A 26,991-nucleotide genomic window follows, 5' to 3' on the forward strand; every position below is an offset into this window, starting at 1 on the left:
ACTTTGAAGCCATTGTCCAAAATCAGAGGGGAGGCAGTGACGTTGGCACATGGTCAGTACTATGGGGCAAATTCACTATGTGCCGAAGCGCCTAACGCGCGCAGTGTTCTGAACGCTACCTTTTACGCTAGACTTCCTTCGCCACCTCAGACCAGGCGAAGCGCAATAGAGTAGATAGGGATTTCTTCAAAAAAAGTTTACATTTTTCCTAAGTCCCAAAAAACACTGGCGTTTTTTCTATATTATGGGTGATAGGCTGAAAAAGATCAAAAAATTTTTTGGGGCTCCCCTCCTTCCCCCCTACATTTCCTAACTCATGGCAACTTAACTATACAGTGGGCACATGTGTAGGGCAAAATAAAAATTTTATTTGATGTTTTGAAGGTTTCCCAGGCATTTTGTAGTGCTGCTACATATTCCTCCATTGAAATTTGAATTTGGCGCCGTATGCAAATTAACCATCGCTAGCGTAACTTCGCTTCGCTTAGCGAATCAACGCTAGCGCAACTTCGCAAACTTACGCTACCCCTGAGCGCAACTTTGGATTTTAGTGAATTTGCGGAGCGCAACAGAACCGAATAATGAAATTAAGTCACTGGTTGCTATGGATCATGCACTGGGGTAAATGTATCTGGAATATTGGGAAGCTTCCCAGATGGAACAAATATGTGTTAAACTGTGCTGAATATTCTGTTTCAGGGGCTGTAAAAAGGGCTTTCTGGGACAGATCTTTAATAAATCACTGTAATCTTGTGAAGCATCTCCCTTGGAGCCTTTTGTCTCTTTTGACCCTTCCTGCTCTCCCTCCTACCAGGTGTAACATACACCTGCCATTTTATTGTGTTGTGCCCTTCAGTCATGTTACACATCTCCCAGGATTGCTCATACCATAATGACTGTGCGTGTGTCAGTCCCTCATCAGCCAATTTCATCTCTGTGTTAAAAAAATGAAAAGAAACATTTCTGGTATGTGTTTTTGAAGGGTGGTTTGTGTTTACACCATTGTCGAACCAACTACTGGGACCATCCTATGTCTAGAACATGCAATACCTGGCTATGGCTACAGCTATTTATTCTCATATGTTTAGCAATAACATTATAAAATTGAGACAGACTGTGGATAGAATTGCCACCATTTCTGGGAAAAAAGTTGGTCTTCCAAAACATTTAACCTTCTTCCCTATTAGTAACATTGGAATTAATCATCATTTTTACCAGCCAAGGCTAGGGCCAGTATAGTATATTGCCAGTAAATTTTTAATCCCTAGTTGTTTGGCCCCTGCACGGTCTCCAAACTGCCACCCAAACCCCTTTCCCCCGCCCCCGTATGCCCCCCAAACTCTGCTTATTCATTGAATTCCAGTTTTGTCCAGTTAGGATAGCCTTGCTCCCTGGCCATTACAACATCATACCTGCAACGTCACTACCCCACCCTTTCTCGCACCCACCCCTTATGTAATCGGCCGGCAGTACGTGCCAGAAGAAGAGGTGGCAAGAAGAGATATCAGACAGGCGGTAACCCAACCATGATGGGAAGATACAAAGAGAAACCATAGGGATCATTTACAGACACCTGTAGGGCTCACTCTAAAAGCATTTGTGTTCAGGTGAGTCTGCACTCTGCTTGTTAGGTGCAGAACTCAGTGCAGATGGCTGGGAGCAAAGCAGCCAGGGCTCCACTGTGAACTATGCCTACTGCCACTGAATGACTGCAAGTTAGGGGACAGGTAGAAGGTGAGAGCAGGGATGCCTTCAATGCTTCAATTTATTCATGAGGAGGACATGGAGACCGATGGCAATTTTTCAAGCATCAGGGAACATTGTACAAGGAGAATGTTAGATGTGCCCATTTGCTGTACTTTGCACTCTGCCATTCACATAATAAAATACCCCTTCCGACTTCGGAAAAAAAAGACCCCTTCCTATTCTTTACAATACTTAGCACTAATTCTTTCCTTGTAGACAGCGGATTTAACCAAAATAGTTGAAGTAAGGGATAAGAATTCAAATCATATGTGAAATCAGCAAGTGATATTATACCATTGAATAATAAATTCCTAGATGTAATAAATTAGCATTTATTCACAAACTGAGAAATGAGGAAGTAACAAAAGAGGGTTGTCCATTAAAATTAAATTCCTGTGGTTTTCCAATTGATTCCATATTGCCCCCTGCAGTGAGGGCTATGCACTTGACTTGCTGCACAGTGCTAGGATACTGGTGCAACAGACAGATCTTGGCCAAGGCATAATGGAACATGTACATCCTGCAAGTATGGTGCTGAATATTCTCATCAACAATACTATGGTCAGGGTCAGAACGAGGGGTAGGCAGAGTAGGCACCTCCTATCGTGCAATCATGGGGGGGGGCCCACTTTTAAGGGGATTTTTTTTTCTTTTTTCACAACCCTGTTTTGCTTGGCCTTTAATAGTTTTCAATTTCAAACACCCTGTTTCAAACCCCTCTTGCCCGTGATTCATACTGAAGCCACTCCACGCCTCCCTATTGGCATCTGCTGGCACAGGTACAGATTTCTGGGCAATATCTTGGCTGCTGCTTGCACAGGTAAACAGATGATTAGGGGCACAGAAACATATTTGGGGGCAATATTATGGATATTATGGATTTTGGCTCCTGTTGGCACAGGTACAGATTGGGGGCAATATGAGGGATTGGCTGCTGCTGGCTCAGGTACATGGGGCAATATGGTGGCTGCTGGCACAGGTAACAGAAGTTTGGGGCAATATGACGGACCTTCTTGGCTGCCGCAGGCATACGTACAAATTGGGGATGACTATATGATGGATATTTTTGCTTATTGCTGGCACAGGTACAGATTGGGGGCTTGGAGGCAATCTGCTGACACAGAAACATATTTGGGGGCAATATTATGGCTTTGGCTCCTTCTGGCACAGGTACAGATTGGGGGTAATATGAGGGACTGGCTGCTGCTGACTCAGGTACATGGGGCAATATGGTGCCTGCTGGCACAGGTAACACAAGTTTGGGGCAATATGATGGACTCTTTTTGGCTGCCGCAGGCATACGTAAATATTGGGGGTGACAATATGATGGATGTTTTGGCTTATACTGGCAATGTGTTGTAGCCCGCTCGCACACCCTGGCCTTCGGCAGTTCAGCGCCTGGTGCACGGTGTTGTAGGGATCGGCACCCTCCTCAGCAAACTATCCAAGAAAACACTGGCACTCAAAGGCAAGCAAAAGCAGGGTTATACCCTTGCGTATTTATTCTGCAAACGTGCAACGTTTTGGGGTCAGACCCCTTTGTCAAGCAGGTGTCTGACCCTGAAACGTTGCACGTTTGCAGAATAAATACGCAAGGGTATAACCCTGCTTTTGCTTGCCTTTGAGTGCCAGTGTTTTCTTAGATAGTTGGCTTATGCTGGCACAGGTACAGATTGTGGGCTTGGAGGCAATCTGAGGGATTGACCGCCGTTGGCACAGGTACAAATGGGGGCAAAATGATAGGTGCTGGCACAGGTACATAAGACAACATGATGGCAGCTGGCAAAGGTACAGGGGGCAATATGAATGGTAAGGTGGGAAATGGCAATGCAGGACTGGGTGGGGGGCACTGATTGAAGCCCTTGCCCGGCCCGGGCCTGACTATGGTTTTCAGTTTGCAGGATATCAGTTTCTTAGTGTTCAAATATAAAAGCCCTAATAACGCTGCTGCCTGTTTGCCCGTAGTTGAGTGCACAGCAGCAGATTCCATTTCATTCTATTTTGAGATGAATATGATGAATATGTGGAGATTCCAGGAATGGCATTATGGAGATATAAAATATAGACCTGGTATGCGGCGGTAACCTTACACGTGCCACATACTTTTTTAATGCTCATTCCAAAGCTGAAAGATTCTGAAGTATTTAATAAATGTAGTAACTAAGAAGAGAGCATGCAAAAATAAGAGTGGGTATTTGCAAACTGTGTTAAATTAAAACAGTCCATCGATGGGGGGGTAGGAGAAAAGCAGTTACCCATATACACAAATAAGTTTAACAAATGAGTCAACAGAAAGTTCCACGATGCAACGTAACTCAATAATCATAATGTCTTAGGTTAGGCTCTCAACTATTCTTGAGGGCCAAATGTATCCCAGCAATGACTATCCTTTCAAAGTCCACGAGGTCTGCATGGATGGTATTGAACATCTGGGTTTGTCTAGTATTTTTATATACATACCCCCAAGCATGACGGGACATGACACCTTATGGAAACATCTGTCTCAATATTGTATGCACAATATTCCTCAGTTTGGGCAATCACAAATTCCCTGAACATCCACCTGTGAGGAAGATGCCTCCATCCTGTATTCCTATTGGATAATAATGCAGCCTTCCATTGGATCCCATCAGCATGTTTGGAAGGTCGTTGATCGACCTGAAAGTGGCAGGAGCCAAAATCCCATTCTAGCTGTTTTGGGATCTGTTTGGTCTTAGGCTAAATGAGTAGATGAGTCTAATTTGGCCTTCCACATAGTGTCCAGGCCAAAAAAGTAGATGATTAGAGGGGAATCAGAAGGTTTTCTCTTACTACAGAGAAGATAGATTCACAGCTCTGATCTTTGCTTGCCTAGACCGTTCCTTAGTGGATAAAACAAAAACACCTAATAAAATGAACACTTGTGATTGACTGTTGAATAATCCTCAATTGAGTAGAAGAGACATGCTAGAGATTCCCTTTAATAAAGAAACGCCGCTCACCCTTCACTGAACAAAGCTCTATTGCTAAGTACTTCCTAGGCATCTACTCTGGTTTCTTATTAGGATATCAAACATCACTGTGAAGCTGTGTATATACTATACTCTATTAGATGCAGGGGGGCATCTACCCAATGGCTTTTGCCCAACAAATGATATTGGCAAAAGTACAACTTACACATTATAATATTATATAATAACTGCTATTTTTAGAATTTGCATAAGGGATCTGCTACTAATTGACTTCTAGTTATGATGTTACTACAACTCCCAGCATTGCTGTGTTCTACCAGGTGAGGACAAACAACAAGTATAGGATCAGCTCACAAATATGTCATACATGGTGAAAAAATAAAATGCTTAAATACCCCAAGGGTGCTTCTGGCCCTGCTGCCCTCCGAAGCAGCAGACCCAGTGCTGACCCAATTCACAACCTGGAGCATCGAGTAGCACGTTGCATAAAGGGGTACACTGCCCCGCTAAAGCAACATCTTATTGCTTGCTATTAGTTAGCGTTCCTTGAGCAAACATTTCACCTGTAATTACATTACACCATTAGCAAGTAGGACTGCAGGGCTACACTTGTTATTGCTGAATAGCTGAAGGATAGCAGTTTGGCTATTGATTTACACGGTGGGGTGGTGGGGATAAAATTCCTGCATTGTCCTGAGCCCCTTCTCCTCTTTCTCCGGTGCTGTATACTGTTTCTCCAATTTAAAAATGAACGGTATTGTGAGATCTGGTCAATTGAGCATCCAAATTACCAGCATTCACTGCTGAGCAATCACTTGCCTATTATACATGGAACAGCATGACACCGAGCAGAATCTTTTGGCATCGGTGGAAACCAAACAAGGAAAGAAAAAGGAGTTGTGCAATTAGAAACTATTTCAAAAATTCACTCATCTGTATTTTATCAACTGACCAGCTGCTCTGTAGTGGGCAGCACGACATGGCACAAAGATCACCGACAGGTAGATTGTGGTGCCTGAACCTGCATTAATGTAACAACTAGTCCCCAAAGTCAAGAGCACAGAGGGATAAAGAAATTCTAAGAACATTCGAGCAGTTTTTGTCCTCAGACAAGAGTCCTTGAATGCGCTCTGTAGTGTGTTTATTCATTCAGAATTTGGATTCTTCCCAGGAACATAGAAACCAATGTCTATGCTGCTGACATTCTGCCAGTATCTACCTGAGCCACACTGCACTGGGCTTTGATGTCTGCTCTTGGGAAAGGGGGAGGCAGAAAACCATGGAGAGATAAGCATTTTATTCTGAAATGAAATAACAGATACCGAAAAGACTGCCAGTATTGTTCCCAATGTATCCAGAACAAAGACAAATAGTATCACTCTATCTTACAGGCACCATACGGATAAAAAATATTCTTATTTCAATGTATGTTGGACTATCTAACATATATAAACTGGCACAGGCCAGGGATTGAATTTATCTAGCACAGTGTACACATAGTATTATGATCTGGTTTATATTATTGAAATATTAATTTCAGTCCAATAACACCAAGACATTAACCAGTGTGTATTTTACTATACGGTCATTGTGGGTGTGAACCACATGTAAAAGAGACTTGTCAGACTGGAGAAAGTGGCACATCAAACGCTCAAGGATTCAATAAACTAAAGGCTTCATATAGGGAAAGCTGCTCAGGTCAGTTTCTGACCCGTATTGAGGTAGATTGGTACACCCAGTTGGCCTCCTACAAACATGAGCTCAAAGCTCAGACAGGACAATAAGGTGAAAGAACAGAAGCATTCTACTTGCTTGTGCTTAGGTATATTTGACTTGCTTTCACCTGCACATCTGTATGTATATCTGGTTATTTGTTTAGCTGCAGCCATTCATGGAATACTTTTTTGTTATGGGAGCACGAGCAGCACTCATTCAGGTGCAGAAGGAATAACAATCTTCAGCCATGTATGGAACAGCTGCAATTCCATTCAGTTATGTGTGAAATATAATACTTGTCAAATGATATCTTAGCTCTGGGTCCAAAATAATATTAAATACAGTGAAAATGGGATCATAAAGCAATCTCAGTAGAGATAGTGTAGGTGTCAGTGTTGTTTAAGACAATGTGACTACACAAAATACCCAAGTTTTCATTCTGAGATCCAGTGTTACACAAAACCGGACTAATCATACAAAGATCCAAAGATAAAAATGTCTAAAGTAATGTATGAATTAAGAACAGGTTACAGAGTCAGTGACCACCTCTCAGAGCTGCTTCAGAAAAACATAAGAAGGTGAAAAATTAAACTTTAAACAGTCACAAATAAAATTTATTTCTGGTGAACTGTCTGAAAACAGCTGAACTGAAAAAAGTGTTGGAAGGTGAACAACCCCTAAACAGGGAAAAACTGCGGTTGTGTGTCCCACAAACTTCAATAATGTCTGCTCCATTTGAATGCTATTACCAAATCAAGTCTGCTTAAGCAGAGGAATAAGAGCTCCATCTATACATTCTGTGTGTGCCATCTTGCTCTATTTTCAACCTTTTCACCAAAAGATGGAGCAACCTTTGTTTACACATCCTTTGCCCATAGTGCATCTGTAGTTCTTTAAGTCTAGTAAGTCTAATAAGTAAAGAGCCAAAATGTAATCACCTGGGGTGCCAATTATTAGACCCCCCCATAACAATTCTAGTGGCTTTCATTTTCCCCAGTTCCAGGGCTCCTCTTCTTTGAAATATGCACCAGCTCAGGGTACTGAATATTGGGCTGCCCTCAGCATTCCCCATGCACCTTGGTGCATGCGTATAACAGAAGTTAGGGAATTGTTGTACTGCATGTCGACTCTCCTAGGATAGCACAAGGGATGGCTAAAAGTTTCCATACATGGGCAGATTTAAGATGCTGACCAATTTGGCAGTTTATCTGCCCATGTATGGGCCCCTCCAACAGGTCTCCCCAACGGATATCTGATCACAAATAAGGCAGATGTCAATCAGGTAGGTTTGATTTTAATGTCCTATTGAGGACTGCAACGTTGCCTATTCCCAACATTGTAATCTGATCATTTGAACTAAATCTGAATGATCGGATTAGTCCAATATCACCCGTCTTTGGTGGGGGTGTCAGGGGAAAGATCCCCTCATTTGGTGGCCTTGCCAAACGAGAAAATCTTATAGTGTATGGCCACCTTAAGACTCGGAACAATATGGCAAAGTGATGCTCACAGAAAGAAACCTAGGTGAGTACCTTTTTTTGAGGGAGAGGAGAACAGGCCACAGGTAGGAAGTACGACGGAAATCTAACAATGTCACCCCCAATGATTCTACTTTTTTTCTCTTTAACAACACTAACATCCATATGTAATAAAAGACACTTAGTTTCCCTTTAAACAGGTGACCAGTAAATGCAAGCTTCTAACTTGTTGCTATGGGTTACTGTACATGGGCAAACTAAGTGTATTTTATTACATAACCCAATAAAAATGTAACATCTGAGCAATGACACACACAACAAGTCTGTTCCATTTCATCCATTTCTCTCTCCCAGGCTGGGAGAAGACGAGAGCATGATCACTTGAACACCAACGCTACCTTTGTCTATCAACAGAAGAAATAAAATCTGATTAAAAAGATCACAGATGCACATCCAACTGTTGCCCTGCACTGCAGTCATTTATATCAAAACGCACATTCATTTTCTGTTCCGTGGCACGTCAAACTCTTGCAGACTCAGCTGTTTCCAGAGAAGAGTAATACATTTGATCATCTGCATTTATATAACACCCAGTGAAGAAGGATTCATTTTCACGCAAGGATCTGCAGCACTTTGCTTGGGAAATGGCAATCTTAGGGCAGCTGTTGCACGATTTTCCATTAGCACATACACTCTCCCCTGATGTTCTAACTTTTGTAAAACAACCGTCTTAGGACCAATAATACACAATGTACTCACCGTTGTCTTCAACAGTAAAGTAGAAAATGTCACTGGTTGCATTCTCTTTGTCTCGTAAAACGTAGCAGATTTGCATGTCATCAATGTCCCCTGTGGAAAGTAACAAGAGGGTTATTGTTTACATTTAAAATGTAAAAATGATTTATTAAAACTTTACAATGTATTAAAACAATGTATTAAGGATTTAAAAATGATTATGGCTAGAAATATTTTTTTTTATATATACTTTACATACTGTACCGGCCCAGGGGTTCAGCCGCCATATAACAAAGTTGTTCACAGGAGCTCCCCATTTGGAATGTGTTACAAGTGTCAGTGACACTGCACATGCTCAGTATGTTTTGAGCAGCTGTTAAAGGGGAAGGAAACCTAGTCGGCGCAAACCCCCCACCCCCCCTCCCGTTTGTTGCCCACCCTCCCTCCTCCCCCCTGGCCTACCCGTCCCGCTGGGCAAATGCCCCTAACTTGTTACTTACCCTTCTGCGCAGGTCCAGTCCAGGGAGTTCACAGACGACATCTTCTTCCACGCGATCTTCTTCCTGCTTTGAACGGCGCATGCGCAGTAGGATAATTTCGCCAGTACGATCTACTGCGCATGCGTGTGACTTTTGGCGCATGCGCAGTAGATCCGTACCGGCGAATTGATCCTACTGCGCATGCGCCAAAACGCCATTCACAGCAGGAAGAAGATCGCGTGGAAGAAGATGTCGTCTGTGAACTCCCTGGACTGGACCTGCGCAGAAGGGTAAGTAACAAGTTAGGGGCATTTGCCCAGCGGGACGGGTAGGCCAGGGGGGAGGAGGGAGGATGGGCAACAAACGGGTGGGGGGGTTTGCGCCGACTAGGTTTCCTTCCCCTTTAAGAAGCTAAGCTTAGGGATCGACGGACATCATCAAGCAGAAAATAAGGTTCATCTGTCATAGAAGCGGAGGCTGCAGGGCTGATTATTTAATTCTGATGGTTTCAGAGCTTCCATGTAACCTGAATTGATTACTAATTAGCCTTGCATTTTGACTTTTATATTGTATATAAATTGTATATTTTGAGTCTGCCCCTAATATCCAGGTAAATGAAAGCTGCCTAGTGCCTGTGCTGTGTGAATAGTGCATTGATAACTAAAAGGACATGTGCTGCACATACTCTTGGGTCACCCGTAAACCCCAGTCAAACATATTGCGGGTCAGCCGTGATGCCCCCGCTGCTGATACTAATAGGGAAGTAGTTACACTACTGGATGTAGGAAACTATTGTTTTTAGCTAATCTGTTTTATATTTACAGAAACCTTTCTACTAGATGTTGTTGGACTGCAAATCTAAGCATCCCACTGATAGCTCTGGGTGTTGGGGAAGCAGGGAGTTGCAGTGTCACAACGTTATAAAAAAAAAGAACACTGGTTAGCCCTGTGGTTACAGTCCATGAAAGTATAGTGAATACTCTCATTCTGACACTTGCTATAGAACCCAGGGAGAGGAGACAACCCTGATCCAAGTGTGAAAGAAAGAAAGTGTCAGCACCCTTCCCCCTGTGCACTTCACTCGCTGTGTGTTGGCCTTGCTCAAGTCTCAAGTTACCTGCTCTGCAATTATGGAAGAGATTCAGTTACTGGGTAAACGTGCAATTAGCAGTTTTGTCACTAGTGCCAGTAAAACTTTTGGGATCCTTTCCATAAAAAAGGGTGATGATTTAACAGCACCCACTTCAAGACATACAGAGACCGAAGCCCCTGGAACCTATTTCTGCCACAACGTACCTCTCCTCTGGCAACAATCTTCCATGGAGGTTACATGTAGGGTTGCCACCTGGCCGGTATTTTACTGGCCTGGCCCGTAAAAATCATGGTTGATTTCAATGTTATCAATAGGGAAAAAAGATAAATCTAAGGAAGGCCGGTATTTTTTTCCAGAAAAGGTGGCAACACTAGTTACATGTGAACACAATATTCCTCTATCTGATCTAACTGCAGTAGGAGAGCATCATCTACAAACTTCCCTGACTGCCTCTGCATAAAGTCAGTCTAAGTTCAAACAGCAACACCATCGTTGTTCTATGGCCTGGGAGATATAAAAGGGAGCTATTAGTGGAGGGCATGTGTTGTTAACTTTAAGGTTTTCTAACAATTCGTCCTCATGCTAGATAGTTGGGTACTGGTACGATGGCCATACATGATGTGCAGGTTGAGACAAACCAGATACCCCTAGAATCCCAAATGGCCCATCAGAATTGCCTTCTAAGGGAGTGATGGATGAAGGAGTGGAGGCTAAAAGAGTTCAAACTTCATGAGCATATCTCTCTGTGCAATTCTACCTTCAGACTGGAAAGAGGCCTTTGGGAATGGGCTAAGAAGTAATAGGGTTTTAAATCAGCCAAAAATATATTTGCAGGGCAAGGCTTCCATTATCCATGATCTTTGATCTGGCTATTCAATGTGAGATGGCCAAATTGGGGAAAGATCCAATTGTTTGGTAACCCAGCCAAATAAGCGGATTTTGCTGATTGTCTGATTTGTCACATGGTGGGCCAAATGGGGAAGATTAAACAAAGGGACCTATAGCGACCCTATGGACGAGGACCACATTGACGCGCTGCAATGGTGAGATTTTCCAAATTATATTGTTCAAGAAGAAACTCCCAAGGGCCCCATAGACCAAAAAGTTGCTGGCTTGGTCTGGAAGGGCCAAGTCAGCATCATTTATGGGCCACTGTATGGCCAGTATCACTATATATGTACTATACTGTCTCTGCTGCTTCCAAACCACTCTGCTTTCCAAGAAGATCTTTTCCACTAACCTGCCCTGACCCATGTTCTAGTTTGAACACATACTGTACTTACTCTAATGAGGATAATTAAAAGTGAGCTCGATTTAAAATAAGAACTATAGTACACAACGTATTCTACACGGATAGAGACGCAGCAGCTTCCAGTGCACAAGCTTTTGCTTTGCAATTACTACCATGGGATGTGGGAACCCTATGTGAACTGCTCGGACATGGAGCTCCACATTGAGTATGGGGGGGGGGGGAATCCAGCACTTTTGTTTGGAGAAATTGGTGAGAGAGACCTGTGCAGGCAGCAACTGTTTATATAGGGACAGTTATTAAGTAAAGTACAGTATTCCTGCTTTCAAGAAACGAAAATTCCCTTTTCAGCCAAACTCCCAATTTACCATAACCCTGCATGACAAAGCACTAGCCCGGGCTTGATTCAGCAGTGGGAAGCCTGTCTGATGTCAGCACCTTTTTTTTTTTGTTCTTATCCTTAAATATACTTTGCCCCTAACAATTTTCTTCTGACGCTCTGCCAATTCAAAAGTTGGTTTAGAAATTAATTGTTACAAAAGAGTTCAAGTCAGGAGATCAGAAGGAATATGATAAAGAGCATTTGCCACAAATCATTGACATTGTTGCAAATGAAAGGAAAACACAAGCAACCTTTAAAGCATCTTGGGAAACTTGTGTCTGTGGTTAATGATCTTACAAACACAACCTTCCTTTCCTTGCAAATCTTAAATAAATACTGCAGATGTTACTATATAAGATGTAACTATATTAATGAGTAATATCATAGTACAGAGAGAGCTTGAGTTAAGTATACAGAATATTAAGAGCCTGGCTCTTCACCTTTTTCAATAAGTGGGTACATTTATTATATCACCAATACTAAATCTAAGCGGCAATAGTTACATTAATATTTTACTGCAATGCATTCCACTTATATAAGACGTATATACATGCTGGGGTGGATGTGTAAGTTTGATATAAAGGATATGAAACCACCAACCACTCAGGGGTGGATTTAGGGGTAGGCATAAAAGGCATGTGCCTGGGGAAAAACAGATAGGGGGCGCAATTACTAGGGGAGAGATCGGTGGAGATGGAAGCCAGTAGTGAGCAAGCACTGCTGGGGGTGGGATAGAGCGGAGATATGCACTCAGGGCACTGGGCCAAGTAGTGTTACCTTGGGTGCCAATACTATGTGGCCCGACTTTGCAACCACTTAAAAGCTATGCATAGCCATCACCAACCTTGTATTGATGAACTAGAAATCCAAGTGCTAACTATTGGGAAGTTGGGAGCTGTAGTTCAGCAAAACCCAACAAGATTGCAATAAAGGGCTAGTATGTATGAGTGTAGGGCCAAAACGGGTCCCATTTTCCCCTGTAGCTATGTAAAGTTAATGCCTTAGAGAATAGTAATTCAAATGAGATAAATTACTTGTTCTAGTCCAGTTTAGGGAAGCTTTCAATCCCTTAAGAAAAGGTTAAGAAACACTAGTATACTAGTCTTTATGGTTTGTATTGAAGAACATGAGTCTGGGGCAGTTTAAGGGTAGGGCAGAGAGGACATTTGACATCCAACATCAGAGGAGACCCTCAGCTGAAAACTAACGGGAATGCATGGAGTTGTATTTCAACAATAGTTGAAGGACTGCAGGTTGAACATCCCTAATTTAAGAGGAAAAATATCATTCATGGCTTTCTACATACCTACATGATTTCTTATACAAATATACTATCCCTTGCCATATTTGCAGATAAGATATATTTCAATGATAAGGAAGCCCTTAAGAATGTTACATTAGTGCCCATGGCTATAGATCAAATGCCTGTGGTGCTCTGCACTGAAAAAAGAAAGAAGAAGGGTTACCTTGCGTGAAGTGGTTGATGCTTTGGTTTCCTTTTCCCAAGTTCATGAGAAATCCGTGAGTGGGACCTTGAGTAACCCGGTAGCGCAGAAAAAGGTGGGAACTGTCCCTATCCTCAGCTTTCAGGGATTTGCTGGTGATTAAAAATCCCAAATGGCCAGTGGTCAGGATGCGTAGAGTTGGGGCACCTTTGTTTACCACTATCTGGGGCACTCCATTATCCACAGCCAAGATCTGGATCTTCATCATTTGGGGCTGTCTTGTCTCAAAGACAGTATCAGGAAAGACATAGAAGTCTGTGTGGGTACCATCTGTGACTGTGAAGGAGAAACTATCTTCACCAGACTCTGTGCCATCATGTTTGTAGCTAATGAAGTTGTCGTTGAGGTCCTGCTTGGTAAAAGAAGTCACAGCTTTGCTATTATTGTACATGATCTTTCCATGAACCGGCACTTGAGTGATAATGAACCGGAGAAAGTTATCAGGGGTGTCCCTGTCCTCCACGGTGAGTTCAAACGGGGTTATTAATTTATTCTCGCTCTCTCTCACCAACAACTTGTGAATGGTTAGCACTGGCTTTTTATTGTCCACATCCGTGATAGAAATCCTAAATGTGCGGAATACTGGGTTGTAGCCATCAGTGACCTCAAATTCAAAGCTGTCCATCTTCACTTCATCATCTGAGGTATGAGTGTAATAGACTTTATTTCCAGCAAGCTGGAGCTGAGTAAAGGAAGTTATGGGCACCCCTGGCAAGTCTGTGCATTCAAGGTGCCCACGCATAGGTGCACGTGTAATAGTGAACACCAAGTGCTCATCTGGGCTGTTCAGGTCACTAGTACTTAGCAGGTCAGTGGTTAAAGTGACTCTCCCTCCTTCTTTTAATGACACACCTTTGCTTATGACATCTGGAAAGACCATATCAATGCTACTCACAGTAACATAAAAATATCTGTCAATGAGAGGGTTAATGCCATCGGTAACATCAAATTTAAACAGATCCCTGATACCCTCTTGGCCAAAGTGTCTATACTGTATTAGATCCCTATCAACTTCATCCTGAGTAAAGTTCATGCCAATGGTGATATTCTCTAGGTCACCATGTGGCTTCCTTCTCTGCAGCAGACCCTGACCAGGACCATAACGTAAAATGTAAGTTAAAGTAGGGTCTTCTGAGTCTAAATCTGTTGCTTTGAGGACTTTATTATTAATCAACTTGGTTTCCCCAATATCAATTTCTAATCCATCATTGATGGTCATTCTAGGAGTCTCATCATCGACTGGAATGACCATAATGAGCACAGTTTTGACCACAGTATGCTTTCCATCAGTAAGCTTGATTTCAAAGCTGTCCTCTTTGGTTTCTGTATCATCATGCTCATATATAATACTGGAACTCTCCTTGATGTCCTCGAGACCGAAAGTGATGACAGGTATGCTTCCATTGGTAAGCTGGTTCACTATGTGGCCGTGATTGGGGGGCTTTGTGATAAAGAAGATGAGATCATCAGCTGGGATGTCAGCATCTGCAGCATTCAGTATAGGGGTATCAATAACAAGGCTCATTCCTTCCATGACTACAAATTCCCTCATGAATATGTCAGGCTTTTCATCGTTGGCTGGTATAATAACAATAGGGAAGAAGTGTCTCTGGGAGAAGTTGATTCCATCAGAACAGCTGAAGGTAAATCTATCTTCCACATGCTCTACACCTTTGTGAATGCTCTGCACGTAGTAAATATGACCAAGTCTGATATCTTTTAAGGTGAAAGCACTTACAGCTGTCCCAGCCCTGGATTTCTCAGAACCAGGTGCTGGAGAAATGTTCTCAATGTAACCTGAGGATGGCTGAACTACTATGGTACACAGTATATCATCATTAGGAGTGTCCCCATCTAAAGCGCTTAAATGTGTAGGGGTTATCACATCTTTCTCACCTTCAATAACTGTAAACTGCTCCCCCACAGTCACTGTTGGGATTTGATTGTCCACTGGCAGTATAGACACTTGAATCCGAACCCCATTGACTTTGTTACCTCCAATAGTCCACTCCTCTGACAGATCGGAGAGGGTTAAATTAAAGGAGTCCTCAATTTTCTGCAAACCAATTTCCCCTGATGTGTGGCTGTATACAACTGAGCCGTCAATAATGTCCCTTTGGGAGAATCTTTCGGCAGGGAAGCCATTTACAAGAATTTCTCCAAACAGAGGTGGATCTTCCACAATAAATGTCAGCATTAGGTCATCTGTGTCTGCATCAGTGCCCTGGATGACATTTGATGTGATCTCTGCTGAGCTCCCCTCCAGCACATCTAAAAAGGACCCTATAGTACCAGATGGCAGCATCAATCTAGGTATCTCATCATCCACCAAGCGCACAATGACCTTCATGATGATTGTAACAATATGAACCCCATCACTTACATCCAGAGTACAGGAGTCGGCAGCAGACTCTTCCCCACTATGAGTATAGGCAATCCTTCCTTTATATATGTCATCCAGAACAAATGCTTCCCCAACCTCCATGACGTGGCTGGAATATAGGATTTGGCCATATTTTGGAGACTGAGTAAGGGTAAAAGAGATTTTGTCATTACCGGTATCAGCATCAGTTGCATCCAGCTCTGCTTTGGTGATAACGTGAGTTCCTCTCTCTTGTACAGTGATCCCTGTATTGATAATAATTGGGGGCTTGTTGTCTACTGGCTCTAGATAAATGGTGAAGTCTCCTTCTGCTACATTCCCAGATGCATCTTCCACAGTGTAGTGAAACTGAACCACGTGTGGGGTGATTCCGAGCTCCAAATCTGGGGGTTTGTAGGCAATCTTGAGGTGGTTGATTTGGGCTTGGGTGAATTCAGTCACCACCTGGTCTGGGTTTTCCTTCAGAACAATGAATCCCATAAGAACTGGGTTATTCTCGTCAGTGTCAGATGGTGGGGAAATGACTGTGTATTTCAGGTCTCTGTCTTCAGAATCCTGGTCAGTGTAACGTAAAAACTTCCTCCTAAAAGGGGTCAGGTGGTACTCTTGGACTAACATTTTAAGAGTGGTACCAGGATAAAGCTCAGGAGGTATGTCATCTATGGGATTTATTTTTACTAAAAAGGTGTGCTCCCCTGACTGGTTTGGAGGGTCATTGTCATCCTGAACCCTAAAAATGATCTGGTCCATCACAGATTCAGTATTGTGTGGTCCGACATGTTTATAGTACAGTTTGCCATCTACAATATCCTGCTGAGACCACACTTTCACCACTCTCTCAAACAAGTTCAATTCAGGGATGAGATGCCACTGAGACATATCCTCCGGTATCTCATTCTGTCTCAACACCATTACACCCAGGGTGGAATAAGGAGGCTCCAGGGTAAAAAGAATGGTGGAGTCCTCTGAGTCAATGTCTGTTGCACTGAGGACAAAGGGGGTGACAGGGGCCACGTCCTTCTCCAAGAGCATTAATCCTGTGTTGGCATTGACAAAAGGGGGCTCATCATCAGTTGGCACCACAGTGATGGGGAAGAGGAACTCCACCTCATGTTTCCCATCAGTCATGCGGAACACAATGTTGTCACTGTAAGTGTCACTGCCATCATGTTGGTAGATGACCCTTCCCTGGTCTAAGTCTGAGGCAGTGAAGAACTTGGAGCCCCCTGGAGGTGAGTTGATCAGGGTAAGTTGTCCATGTCTTAGTCCATCCAGCACTGTCACCTGAACCTCCTCCAGGTTGTCCTCATCACTAATTTGTAGGTTATGGGAGCTGGAGAGCGGCCGGGATTGTCCTTCATACAGCAGCTGCCCAGTGTTGCGGGTGATGACAGGTGCCAGGGTGTTCATGGGTTTTACCACGATCATAAACGAGAAGGGGTCAGAGACTGCCCCCTCCGTATCCACCACCTCCAGCTCCATCTCAAAGATGCGCTCTCTGTCCGAGTCCTGGGCCGGGGGTTTGTAAGCGATGCGCAGCTCCTGCAGGTCCCGCTGGTAGAAAGACGTGATGGGCAAGTTGCGATCGTCGGTGCTGACAATCTGTCCCTGGCCCGGGAGAAAGGACGAGGTGATGTTAAAGATGAGCGACCCCGGCTCCGACTCCGCGTCCTCTGCAGCCAACATGTCCGGGGTGATGGCCGTCATGACAAACTGGTCCACTTCCATCATCATCATGGCCACAAAGCTGGGCTTGGGCTGCGTGTTCTCCAGCCCTTCCCGGATCCGCACCAGCAGGTGGAAGTGCTCCTGTCTCAGCACATTGCCGGCTCGGTCGTGCAGCTCCACCTGCATAGGGATGAAGTCTCGGTTGGGAGACTGGGAGGAAGCGGTGTGCTGGTAGCGGGCTCCGCGCAGGAGGAACTCCTCACAGTCAGTTAGTTGCGCGGGGGCGTTGAATAAAGTCCCATAACGAGGCAGTCCTGAGAGGCCAGGCAGCGGGCTCACCCGGCACAGCTCCGAGCTCTTGTCGTACGTGAACTCCAGGATGTTCCTGTCTATGGGGGGACTGGTGCCCAGGAGCTTGTCCACTAGCAGCGGCATGTTGCGGGTCACCACCTCCAGCTGCGTGAACAGCACCTCCACCTCGAGCAGGAAGGGGATGATGAGGGTGCGGGTGGGGCTGTCATAGCGCAGCTGCAACTTCACTCGGTCTCTGGAGGGGCTGCGGGCGCCCAGGTGTGAGTACTTGACCTCCTGGGAGCCGAACTCGCACGGGAACCGCACGGGGGTCAGACGGCCGGGCCTCTGGGACAGGGGGTCGTTGCCCAACACGGTCACGTGACACTTGTCTCCCGGCCGCACTTGGATCACCAGGTCGTGGATGGGATCCAGGAAGACTGACCTGCCGAACGGAACTCGGATCCCGCTGTTGGCCGCAAGGATCTCTGTGTCTTCCACGGCTCCGTAGGACAAGTTCCAGTCGTCAGCGACCCCGGTCTGTGCGCGGAGCAGCAGCCATATCCCGAGGAGCAGCAGCGCCCTGTGTGAGCTCATTCTCTCAGCTGCTGCGACTGTCGCACTTACACAACGGGCATGGACGAGCTCCCGTTGTCTGTCAGGCGACTGTCCCAGGCACTACTCACTACTAATCGCCGGGGATTTCATCCAGACTCCCCAAGCGCTCGGGGGGGAGGGCGCATCAGTTTATCGCACGATGATTGGACGGTGGAGGCGGCAATCAACAGCAACAGGTTGTCAGAGGGAGGGACCTGCGGGGGGGAAAGGACAGCGGTGTGCGGTCACTCAGTGGCAGGTGACTCTAAGCTCAGGCCTTTTCCCAGGGGACACATTGGCCCTTGATGATAGCGAATGATAAAGGACATAGAATGTTATATACAACATAAGGAATGTCCGGCTCTTTCTGAAATGTAACTGTGAAGTGCTGCAGGTCTGATTTATAGAACTCCCCCCAGGAGGGAGACTCCAGACTTGCCAGGGCCTCTCTCTCCTCTAATTCATAGTCTTTATACGATACCTGGCCTGTCTCTGATGTCATACGCTTAGTTTGGCTTATGGGGAAGTTTGGTTGCAACTACAACTCTCAACATTCCCACAGTTTGTGGCCTCTGGTAGATTATGTATTAGAACAACCACTAAAGAGCCCCAGACTGGGCACCTCTGCTTTAGGGTGCCACCCCCTGACCAATCTCCTTTATCATAAACACCAGCCCTCCAGCTGAGCTACATTTTCAAATCCCAGTTTTTCCCAAATGGTTAAATCAGAAAAAAGAAGAGTCTATGGGTAGATGTAGCATTTACTCTGCAAACCAGGGAATCTCTATGAGATGCTTCAACTGTTACACCACCTACAACAACCCTGACTTACTGAGCTCCGATTTGACTTTCCAAATACCCATGAACCATGGGACCTAGGGCAGTTTCTCAAGCCTCCTAACTAATCGCCCGCTATTCCGTGCAGTTGGGATTTTTCAAATGCTTCAGCCTCTGCAGAACCTCTTGGGGCTTGGAGCTTTCATTTACAGTTCTGCCAAACACCACATTAGGTGGATTGAGGGCTAAACATGTTAGTTTCCAGATTTGTTTTCTGTGAGAGACAGGTAGAAAAAAGATTTTCCCATAAACACAACAAACTCCTGCAATCAGTGATGGCTTAGGCTGCTGCCCTGAGATTTAGTATAAAGATTCCTGTAACATAGGGCTGAGAGGGAAATTGCTTTGGGCCCCCAGCATCAGACACATTATGGACTGTACATTAACAATAACTTACCTGGATTCCTTCTGGCTGGATATACACAGCCGGTGTGTGAGTTAAAAGAGAACTACACCATAAAATTAATATGGCTTTAATGCCATATTATATATACTATTATATATATTATATATACTAAACTTATTGCTTCAGCTCCTCAATAGCAGCAATGATCCAGGAATTCAAACTTGTCACAGGGGGTCACCATCTTGGAAAGTGTCTGTGACACTGACATGCTCAGTGGGCTCTGAGCAGCTGTTGAGAAGCTAAGCTTAGGGGTCGTTGCAAATTATCAAGCATGAGGTTGGTCTGTAAGCTGCTGCTACAGGGCTGATTATTAAATCATGGTGCTAGTTACACTGGTTTCTGTGCTGCCATGTAGTAATTATCGGTATTAATTACTAATCAGCCTTATATTGTGACATTTTGTGTACTGCATATTTAGAGTCAGCCCCTAAGCTCAGTAAGTGACAGCAACACAGAGCATGTGCAGTGAATCAGCAGGAAAGAAGATGGGGAGCTACTGGGGCATCTTTAGAGACACACACAAATCTTCACTGCTAAAGGACTGTGGTTGCCTGGGGCTGGTACAGAAGCCCAAAACATAATGTACAACATTTCTAGCTACTGGCTAGCATTTCTAGCTACTTCTTTAGTTTAACTTTCCTTGTCCCCCTAAACCCAGATCTGTGTTGAACAAACCAAACAGTGAAGCAGCTGTGGGATGTGTATGAGCCTGGTGTGTTCTCTGCTCATTGTTCCCTCAGGCCTCTGCTATGAAACTGATGCTGAGAGAAGCATAAAAAATTATGTTACTCTTACCGGCCGCCAGCAAAACCTGAGAACAAGCAGCTCAGTTCTATGAAATCAGACATCTCTTCATTTGCAACAGTGTTGTCACCCCAGTTGTGTTCCCCATATTTGCCACCCTATTTATTTGAAGAAGTATATAGAAGTAAATGTGTTTTTCTTTTTGCTGACAGCAGTTGCAACCTCCCACAAGACGTATACAGGTATGGGATCTGTTATTGGAAACTCATTATCCAGAAAACTCCAAATTATGGGAAGGTTGTCTTCCATAGACTGCATTATAATGAAATAATTTAACACTTTTAAACTTTTTCTGTCTTAAATAAAAATAGTGCCTTGTAACTATGAAAAAAGAATCCTTATTGGTGGGAAAAACAATCCTTCATCTAATGTTTAAATTTTTTTAACAGACTTGGGGGTTATTTACTAAACTCTGAATGCAAAAATCCCCAAAAATTCAGAAATCAGAAAATCCGGCATCTCAGATCTGTCAAGGTTGCATATAAGTCAATGGGAGAAGTCCCAATGACTTTTTGATGTGCGCTGGGTATCGCACAATACCCTACGTTTGTAGAGTTTTCAGGCAAAAAGCATAAGAAAAATCCTAAAAAAACATGAAAATCATATTTTTTTTCCCACCGCAAAGCAAGTTTTCAGGAAAATGTAATAATAAATAAGCGTAAAAAACCTGAGCGGATTTGATCGTAACTTGCAGCAGAAAATGTTGAGATAAAGTCGGACTTTGATAAATAACCCCTTAAAGTATAAAGTTTGAAATTACATAAATGTCCTTTATCTGGAAAAAACCAGGTCCTGAGCATTCTGGATAACAGATCCCATACCTGTATATTTTGCCTATGCTTATCCTAGTGGGTGCCACTGACATGGGCATGAAAGTCTCCATCTTATGACTGCGCACTCCACAGCTCATTTGTTAATAGTGCATAGTTTAAATATCAGTGCAATGCACCATGCTTTCCATGCAGGACCGCAATCAGAAATCGCAGGGCCCCAAACGGCAAAATTTCCTGGGCCCCCTGGGCTGCGCCCACCGCAAACCCCACCTACAGGTCCGCCTTTCCCACCCCACAGGTCAGCCCCCCACCACACAGTAAAAAAACAAAAAAAATATTGGTGGCTAGGGTTCCCACATGTTAATAAAAAATTGGTGGCCAAAATTGGTGGCCAGGGTCCCCCCCCCCATTATAAGAAAATTAGTGGCCAGGGCGCCTTAAACGTCCATGCCTTCCCAAAGTCAGCAGCTCTCACAAAGATGGGGGGCCCGGCTAATCAAGTGAGTGTGGCATGGCCGGGCCCCCTTACCCTCAGGGCCCCCTACAACTCTACCCCCTGTGCCCCCCTGATGGCGGCCCTGTTTCCATGCATTCCATTGTCACCCCACAACCAGGGCAAAACCATGTTTCAGATTCCAGAGGCAGAAAGGATTGTGGCAGCTAGTACTTTTTGCACAAATGCACACAACTTGCAACTGTAAAGTAAAAGGCATGACACAGGAATACATTTGCATGTCCATCAATTGCACTTTAACAGGTACATCAGGCTACTCCTTAGAACTCCCAGCTACCACAAAAGGATCAGGTTTTATACTCCTCTCTCTAATCAATCCAAGGCAGCACTGTTATTCTGTCCTCCCCCTGGGCAAGAAGATCAATATTACTAGCCCAATGGACGTGAAGAGGCAGAATGGGAATCCAGGAAAGTCTTCTGCATTTGTGCCCCTCGCCCACTGCACAAGGTGCGGGATGTGTTTTATCTATTACTTTCCACTTTTCTTTTCCATAATTCACTAAATCGGAAGTTGTTCAGTGTGGTTGGAATTTAGTATCCTCCCATGTGATTAGTGTCCTTCTAATGTCCCATAGTCACAGCTCATGTAAACAAGACCACGTCAATTGCCCTTCATTCTCCATGAATAACGTATAAAAAAATATTTTGACTCTCCTTATTGAAATAACTGTGGGCTACAGTACCTCAACTGGTATCAATCTTCAAGAACTGTATCAATTAGTATACTATAGTATTACCTAGTGGTGTTTGTAAAGGAAACGTTAATCCATGTATGCATTTTGGTACATGTAATTTTTTAATCACTCCTTGGGCAAGTAAAATTAGATTTTTACCCCAAATCATTTATTTATTATTTTTTTTTATAAAATATTACAGAATAAATAAACAATGTGAGAAGCAACAGCTTTTAAATTATCACATGTACGTACTTTTAGTCCTGCAGATAAACTGTTCCCCTCACCCTCCCTTGGTTTAATACTAGACTAGAGGGAACACGTCAATGTTAGACAAATTATAAACCTTCTGTTTACTTGTTTCACAAGGTGGATTGGGAAGATGTTTTTTATTCTGAGGAATTAGATATTCCAACTACATGCACCTCCATTCCTAAAGTTCTACCCAACGTGTAGGCACTAACACGGGTGACTCAGCCCAGACTCCTTTGCCAGTAGTTCTAAGCTCTGAATGCAAAAATCCCAAAAACTTCGAATCAGGAAATCCAGCATCTCAGACCTGTCAAGGTTGCATATAAACCAGTAGTCCTCTGCAGTCCACAGGCCCGGACTGGCAATCTGTGGGTTCTGGCAAATGCCAGAGGGGCTGCTATAAGGTGCCATAGAAAGTCAGTTTTTAGTGGGCTGGTGGGGGCTGGTGGGGGCTGTTTGGGCCTCTGTGTGGGCTGATTGGGCCTCTGTGTACCTGAAATACGAGGGCCTATTTCAATTCTCAATCTGGACCTGGCTGTCCAGATTTATTTGTCTGACATTCCGTCATTCCTGTGGGTAGCGTAGCTCTGCATATTAACAATATCATGGTGTGTGCCTGACTCATCATAGTGACCCGTGGGCCTAAGCTATGTCTGACTCTGGTAGCTCCCTCGCTGCCACTGACACCAGTGATTTATAGAGACTTCTAACAAACTGGGGGCAAGATTATTCTCAGGTTGAAAGAGATGTTTTAACTAAGGAAGCTTAAACACACCTACTTGTTTTTACCAATTCATTAAATGTAAGAGTAATGTGTGGGTTGAACATCTGGAGACACTCATGTATCACCCTAATAAATGCATTGCATGTCATTCTTCAACCGTCTTAGCCAATTAATATGATCTATACCAGGAAAGAGAATATATTACATAGTTAATTTGGGCTGAAAAAAAGACCAAAGTTCATCAAGTTCACGTTTGTAACTAATGGACTAAAGCAGGGCTGTCCAGCTGAAGGTTGAAATGGCTACGAAAATGTTGATTGGATCAGCCTGTATGTTAAGCTATGGAAGATTTTTAAAAGATCCAATCGTCATCGTGAGACGACGATTATCTCGAAATGATTGTTTGAATGTACGATGTGTCCTGCAACTAAAAAGACCATTTCTGGCGATATTGCCAGCAAAACTGAGGGTAGCTGCCTGCTTGGCCCTGCAAACATAGATAGATTGCACTGGGGCCGATAAAGATTTTTCAACCTGGCCGATCAATTTTCAATTTTCTGACAGATGTCGGACGAAAAATCGTAAGATGTACGATCGTTCAAATCCCACTAACCTCACGATAATTTGACGGATTGGTCGGACTTCGCTAAAATCATTTGGCGTCTCTGGGGACCTTAAGGAAGGGTGTTCTATGGCACAGTTTCTCAACTTTCCCTGTAAACTGGGACCCTTAACCCATGGCCCTAAAACTTGTTGATGGAAGGTTCATCATATTGTAAAGAATAGAAGTATAGATTGGTGTAACTGCTTGCTGAAGGGACAGATCAGCCATCCAGTCTCTCCATGTATGTCCAGCTTGAGAATGTGTGTTTACATTTGCCTTAAACTTAAAGCAGTAGTTCACCTTTAACTTTTAGAATAATGTAGAGCGTGATAATCTGAGACAGTTTGCAATTTTAGCAGTTTGGTTGCTAGGGCCCAAATTACCCTTGCAACCATACACTGATTTGAATAAGAGACTGGAATAGGAATAGGAGAGGCCTGAATGGAAAGAAGATTAATAAAAAGTAGCAATAACAATACATTTGTAAACATACAAGGCATTTGTTTTTAGATGGGGTCAGTTACCCCCATTTGAAGAGTCAGAAGAAGAAGGCAAATAATTCAAAAAGTACAAAAAAAGAAAAAACAAAAAGGCCAATTGAAAAGTTGCCAAGATTTAGCCATTCTGAAACATACTAAAAATGAACTTAAAGGTGAACCACCCCTTTAGATATATTTAATTGTTGGGGCCACATGACCAGGTATACAGAATAATAGTATAAGTCAACCATGTGTACAGTTGTATTATCACCTGTTGTAGCACTTGTACCATAGGGCTTTGTTCTTGCTCTCATGAGGGACTTTTGTGCACAAAGCAGAGGTAGAAAGAAACTTAAAAACACTTTAGGGCAATCATCGCTCTTGAAACCTCTACTAACTTCAGTATAAATCTATTCATCTTTCTATAGTCTGTCGCATTTTATTAAACTTTGAACCTTCTGAAACCCCTTCCGATTGTCTGAATTTTCCACCTGAACTGCCAGTGCTACTGCCTTTGGCAATACACATGTATAAGTGCTGGCTCTGCAGAATTCTGCACTTTTTCAAAAGAACTTCCAAGAAGTGATCTCTCACAGCCCATTCTCTAAATGTCGCTTGCATAAAACTTGCAGTTAGAGGTGACAAGACTACGCAATTCTAAAGAAAGAAAAAGTAAAAATCAAGAGTAAATAAAGCAAAAGGAATATAAAGAAAGGGACAATAACACAGGTGGGAGGAAGTGGTGCAGCAATAACTGAGGGAGTGGAAAGCAGGGATTATAAATGGAGAGAAGAAAGGAAGAGAATGTGGCACAAGGGACCAGAACTTGCAATTTGTCTTGATGGACAGTAACAGCTGGCTCTGAAAAAAGAAAAAGAGAAAAGAAGAGCTAAAGAAAGGAACAAGAAATGAAAAAGAATATAAGGTATTATAAGCAAAGTAAGAAGTAAATAAGGAAAGAATAGGCAAGTGGGAGAGATAGTTTCCTATGCCCAACTAAGCTTTCTTGTCTCTGCTATTTAAAGGAACAGTAACATCAAAAAGATGAGTTTTAAAGTAATACAAATATAATGCAGTGTTGCCCTGCACTGGTAAAACTGCTGTGTTTGCTTCAGAAACACTACTATTGTTTATATAAATAAGCTGCTGTGTAGCAATGGGGGCCATTCAAAGCAGAAAAAGCTCAGGTTACACAGCAGATAAGCTCTGTAGAACATAATGGTGTTATCTGTTATCCACTATTTAACCTGTGCCATATAGACTTTTTTCAGTTTCCACCATTGCTCCACAGCAGCTTGTTTATATGAACTATAGTAGTGTTTCTGAAGCAAACACATCAGTTTTACCAGTACAGGGCAACAGTACATGAAATTTTCACTACTTTAAAAAAAACTTTCATTTTTTTTATGTTACTGTTTCTTTAAAGGGGTTGTTCACTTTTAAATGACATTTTAGCATGGTGTAGAGAGTGATATTCTGAGAAAATTTGCAATTTTTCTTTCAAATATCTTTTATTTAATTTACATTTATGAACAAGGGTTTGCAATCATGAATGTTCACCAAATAAAACAGGTGCTTTTCATTTTTATTATTTGTAGCTTTTTATTCAGCAGCTCTCCAGTTTGCAATTTTAGCAATCTGGTTGCTGGGGTCCAAATTACCATAGCAACTATGAATTGATTTGAGTAAGAGACTGGAATATAATTAGGGAAGGATCTGAATAGTAAAATAAGTAATAAAAAGTAGCAATAACAATACATTTGTAGCGTTACAGATGGGGTCAGTGAAGAAGACTGCAAAGAATTAAAAAAATATAAAAAAAATAAATAATGAAGACCAATTGAAAAGTTGCTTAGACTTAACCATTCTATAACATACTAAAAGTTGAATTAAAGGTGTCAAATGCCAAATCCTTCACAGTGAATTTGGCTGTAATGAATCCAAACCAGCCTAATTTGTATTTGCTATTCACTATTCACTATTCATTGTCACACTGTTATTATTATTATTGTTATTAACATGTATTTTAAGAGTGCCAACATATTACGCACATATGTCTTACATCACATAATTTCAAGGGCTCGGATTCGGTTTGACCAGGTATTTGGATCTGGACAAATTCAAATCCTGCCGAGAATGAAAAATGCTCTTGGATAAGACTTTTGATCCTACAGTTTACAAGGTGAATAGCATAGGCAAAGGAATTCAGCAAGAAGTAATGGAACTAACAAGTGATAATAAGCTTTAGTTGCCCTGCTGGCATATAGTACATCATACCGTGATGAAGCCATGTAGTGGGCAGACATACACTGACTGTTCCTTCATGATCTCTATCCAATTAGACTGAATTTCTGTGACTGGCTCAAGGTGGGAAATGTAAAGATGTGAATCTCTCCACCTTCCAGCTGATATAAATCCTCTGCCCCATCATCTTTAGCAGCAGAAGCCTGCTTGGAATGATTCAAAGTTTAACAGCTTGGGGGCCACAGTTCTACTATACTGTATATCATACAAGTCCCTGAAGCTGGGCAGCACTTATTCACAAAGCCCTGTGTTTGTTTCTATGGAGGATATAAGCATGGGGGCAGTGCTGTTATTTTTACTGGGATGTGAATGTGGCGGAATGTGGAGAATGCAGGGCATGATTAATT

General features: G+C 43.1%; 1 protein-coding gene across 2 annotated transcripts in view; it reads right to left on the bottom strand.

Moving 5' to 3' along the window:
- frem2.L (FRAS1 related extracellular matrix protein 2 L homeolog) overlaps positions 1 to 18,593 on the bottom strand; it is a 133,712-nt gene extending 115,119 nt beyond the window's left edge. The window contains exons 1-2 of one of the 2 annotated variants that reach the window (XM_018247633.2): positions 13,296 to 18,593; positions 8,651 to 8,740 (exon numbers count right to left, since the gene is read on the bottom strand). In XM_018247633.2, coding sequence (XP_018103122.1) covers positions 8,651 to 8,740; positions 13,296 to 18,273 — 5,068 coding nt within the window. In that variant the 5' untranslated portion in view covers positions 18,274 to 18,593. The remainder of the gene's footprint in view (positions 1 to 8,650; positions 8,741 to 13,295) is intronic. The other variant, XM_018247634.2, reaches the window with a different exon arrangement.
- Positions 18,594 to 26,991: the final 8,398 nt, after the last annotated feature.

Source organism: Xenopus laevis, chromosome 2L, assembly GCF_017654675.1.
Source record: "Xenopus laevis strain J_2021 chromosome 2L, Xenopus_laevis_v10.1, whole genome shotgun sequence".
NCBI classification, from domain to species: Eukaryota; Metazoa; Chordata; class Amphibia; order Anura; family Pipidae; genus Xenopus; species Xenopus laevis.